We start from the raw sequence: 3,740 nt of genomic DNA, 5'->3' as shown, positions 1-3,740 counted from the left end.
CTTTTGGGGGTGCTAGAGGGGAAATTTGGGGTAAAAAGCGCATTTTAGGGGAGCTTGAGGAGAAATTTGGGGTAAAAATTCTATTTTGAGGGAGCTTGAGGGGAAACTTGCGGTAAAAATCCTGTTTTGGGGCAGCTCGAGGGGGAATTTGATAAGATTTGAGGTAAAAACTCGCTGTTTCGGTGAGTTTTGGGGGGTCTCGGGGGGGTCCCGAGGTCTCTTTTTTGGCGCCAAGACCGGTTTTTCCCGCGCGTCACTTCCGGGTCCGTGACGTCACTTCCGGCGCCCCCGTCTCCGCAGCGACCATGGCGCTGAACGCGGGTGCGGGACCCCCCACCCCCCCCCAAGACCCTGAGACCCCCAAAAACCCTGAGCCCCCCCCAAACCCCTGAGCCTCCCCCAGCCTCTGCCCCCCCCCCCAACCTCGGAGCTCCCCCCCCAGCCCTGGGACCCCCCCAAAACCCCTGAACCCCCCAAAAAAACTGAGCCCCCCAGCCCCTAGGATCTCTCTCAAAAACCCTGGGACCCCCCCAAAAAAAACCCCTGAGCCCCCCCAAAACCCTGAGCACTCCCAGCCCCTGGGACACCCCCTCAAACCTCTGAGCACCCCCCAAACCCCTGAAACCCCCAAAAAATCTGAGCCCCCCCCAAACCCCCTGGGACCCCCCCCAAAAAACCCTGAGCCCCCCAAAACCCTGGTCCCCCCCAAAAAACCTCTGAGCTCCTCCAGTCCTGGAATCCCCCCCCCCCGAAACCCCTGAATCCCCCCCCAACCCCTGAGACCCCCAAAACCCCTGAGCCCTCCCCAGCCCTGGGATCCCCCCCAAAATCCCTAAGCCCACCCAGCCCCTGGGACCCCCACCCCCGCCAAGACCCCAGAGCACCCCCAAAAACCCTGAGCCCCCCAAGCCTCTGGGACCGCCCCCACCAAAACCCCTGAGGCCCCCGATCCCCGTTATTACCCCCCATCTCCATTATTACCCCCATCCCCATTATTTACCCCCATCCCCATTATTCCCCCTGTCACCCCATTATTTCCTCTTCAATCCCCATTATTTCTTCCTCCACCCCATTATTTGCCCCATCACTCAATTATTTCTCCTCAATCCCTATTATTTCCCCCCCATTCCCATTGTTCCCCGCTCATCACCCCCATTATTTTCCCTCAATCCCCGTTATTCCCTCCCAATCCTCATTATTTCTCTTCTCACCCCATTATTCTCCCCTAAATCCCCATTATTTCCCCTTCATCACCCCATTATTTGTTCTCAATCCCCATTATTTCCTCTTCATCCCCGTTATTTCCCCCCAATCCTCATTATTTTTTCTCTCACCCCATTATTCTCTTCTAAATCCCCATGATTCCCCCCCAATCCCTCTTATTTCCCCCCAATCCCCATTATTCCCCCCCCCAATCCTCATTATTTCTCCTCTCACCCCATTATTCTCCTCTAAATCCCCAATATTTCCCCTCCCAATCCCTCTTATTTCCCCCCAATCCCCATTATTCCCCCCCCAATCCCCATTATTCCCCCCCATCACCCCATTATCCCCCCACACAACCCCCCCAAATTTCCAGGCTCGGAGGCGTCGGTGCCGGAATCTCCTCGGGAGCGGCAGGAGCGGCTGAGCCGGGCGATGGGGGACCTGCTGCTGCGGGGGGTACCGCATGCTGGGGAGCTGCTGCCCCCCGCTGCGGGGTGCGCAACGGGGAAACTGGGGGGGGCTGGGGGGAATGGGGGGGGCTGGGGAGCTGCTGCCCCCACTGCAGGGTCCGAATTGGGGAAAATGGGGGGGCTGGGGGGGCTGGAGGGAATAGGGGATAAATGGGGGGGCTGGGGAGAATGGGGAGGAATGGTGGGGCTGGGAAATGGGGGGGACAGGGATTTGGGGGGGCAACAGGGGGCTGCCCCCCATTATTTCTCTCTCCCCCCCCCCCCCCTCCAGACCATCCTTCTGCAGGACAAGCAGCAGCAGCTCCTCTGCGTGGGCTGCCAGGAGCCCGAGGGGGGGCCCGGTACGGGAAGGGGTGGGGGGGGCTGTGGAGTGGGATTTAGGAATTTTGGGGTGATTATAAGGGGTTTAGGGGGTTCTGAGGGGAGATTAAGGGCTTTGGGGTGGGACTGGGAGGTTTTGGGGAGGGATTTATGGGGTTTGGGTTGATGTTAAGGGATTTAGGGGGCTCTGAGGTGAGATTAAGCGTTTTAGGGTGGGACTGGGGGGTTTGGGGGTGGGATTAGGGGGTTTGGGGGTGATATTAGTGGATTGGGGGAGCTGTGGAGTGAAATTAAGCGTTTTAGGGGGGACTGGGAGGTTTGGGGGAGGGATTTAGGGGGTTTGGGTTGATGTTAAGGGATTTAGGGAGCTCTGAGGTGAGATTAAGCATTTTAGGGTGGGACTGGGAGGTTTGGGGGTGGGATTAGGGGGTTTTGGGGTGATATTAAGGGATTTAGGGGGCTCTGAGGTGAGATTAAGTGTTTTAGGGTGGGACTGGAAGGTTTTAGGATGGGATTTGGGGGCTTTGGGTTGATATTAGTGGATCTGGGGGGGCTGTGGGGTGAGTTTAAGCATTTTAGGGTGGGACTGGGAGGTTTTGGGGTGGGATTAGGGGGTTTTGGGGTGATATTAGCAGATTGGGGGAGCTGTGGAGTGAAATTAAGCGTTTTAGGGTGGGACTGGGAGGTTTTGGGATGGGATTAGGGGGTTTTGGGGTGGGATTAGGGGGTTTTGGGGGTGGGATTAGGGAGTTTTGGGGCGGGATTAGGGGCCTTGGGTGGGTCCGCGCTGGGGTTTGTGGGGCGCAGGGCTGTCCCCCCGCCTCCCCCTGACCCCCCCATCTCTTCCCCACAGCCCCGGAGCCGCCGTCGGTGCCCCCCCCCCGCCGCCCCCCGTCCCGAGCGCTGCGAGGGGGCGGCCGCGGGATTACGGGGTCCCTCGCCCCCCCCAGCCCCCCTCGTCGTGCGGGGAGGGGGCAGTGGTGGGGGCGGCGCGGGCGGCCGTGCTGGACAAACTGGGCTGGGCGGCGCGCGAGCTCCCGCGGACGGCGTCGGCCGAGGGCAGCGCCCAGCTCTGCGCCCTCGTGCGAGCCTGCGCCGACGCCCTGGGGGGGGCTGCAGGCCCTCGCGCCCCCCGCCGGACCCCCATAAAGCACCCCCCGGCACCACCCCCCGCCTCAGCAGCCTCTTCGGGGGGGCGGGGGGGGGCGGGATTAGGGGGTTACGGGGGGGATGAAGGGGCTTCAGGGTAAGGTTGGGGGGCTCTGGGGTGGGATTGGGGGGTTTAGGGTGAGTTGGGGGGGCGTTGGGGTGGGATTAGGGGGTTACGGGTGGGATGAAGGGGCTTTAGGGTAAGGTTGGGGGGCTGTGGGGTGGGATTAGGGGGTTTTAGGGTGGGACTAGGGGGTTTAGGGTGAGATTGGGGGGCTGTGGGGTGGGATTAGGGGGTTTTAGAGTGGGACTAGGGGCTTCAGGGTAAGGTTGGGGGGCTGTGGGGTGGGATTAGGGGGTTTAGAGTGAGTTGGGGGGCTGTGGGGTGGGATTAGGGGGTTCTGGGGTGGGATTGGGGGGTTTAGGGTGAATTGGGGGGGCTCTAGAGTGGGATTAGGGGGTTTGAAATGAGGTGAGGGGGGTTCTGGGGTGGATTAAGTGGTTTAGGGTGAGATTGGGGGCTTCAGGGTGGGATTAGGGGGCTTTGGGGTGAGATTGAGTGGTTCGGGGGGCTGTGGGGTGGGATTAGGGGGC

General features: G+C 60.8%; 1 protein-coding gene across 1 annotated transcript; it reads left to right on the top strand.

Annotated features, from left to right (window-relative positions):
- The first annotated feature begins 262 nt into the window (after window positions 1-262).
- ZNRD2 (zinc ribbon domain containing 2) lies at window positions 263-3,247 on the top strand. The gene is given in 5 exon segments (XM_069882860.1): window positions 263-321; window positions 1,580-1,700; window positions 1,948-2,017; window positions 2,851-2,930; window positions 2,932-3,247. Coding segments are annotated over 5 exon segments (603 nt in total). The 5' UTR covers window positions 263-305.
- Window positions 3,248-3,740: the final 493 nt, after the last annotated feature.

This window comes from Phaenicophaeus curvirostris, unplaced genomic scaffold, assembly GCF_032191515.1.
Source record: "Phaenicophaeus curvirostris isolate KB17595 unplaced genomic scaffold, BPBGC_Pcur_1.0 scaffold_371, whole genome shotgun sequence".
Taxonomy (NCBI): domain Eukaryota; kingdom Metazoa; phylum Chordata; class Aves; order Cuculiformes; family Cuculidae; genus Phaenicophaeus; species Phaenicophaeus curvirostris.
Note: the sequence above shows the minus strand (reverse complement) of the source record. Positions and strands in the feature narration are given on the sequence as shown.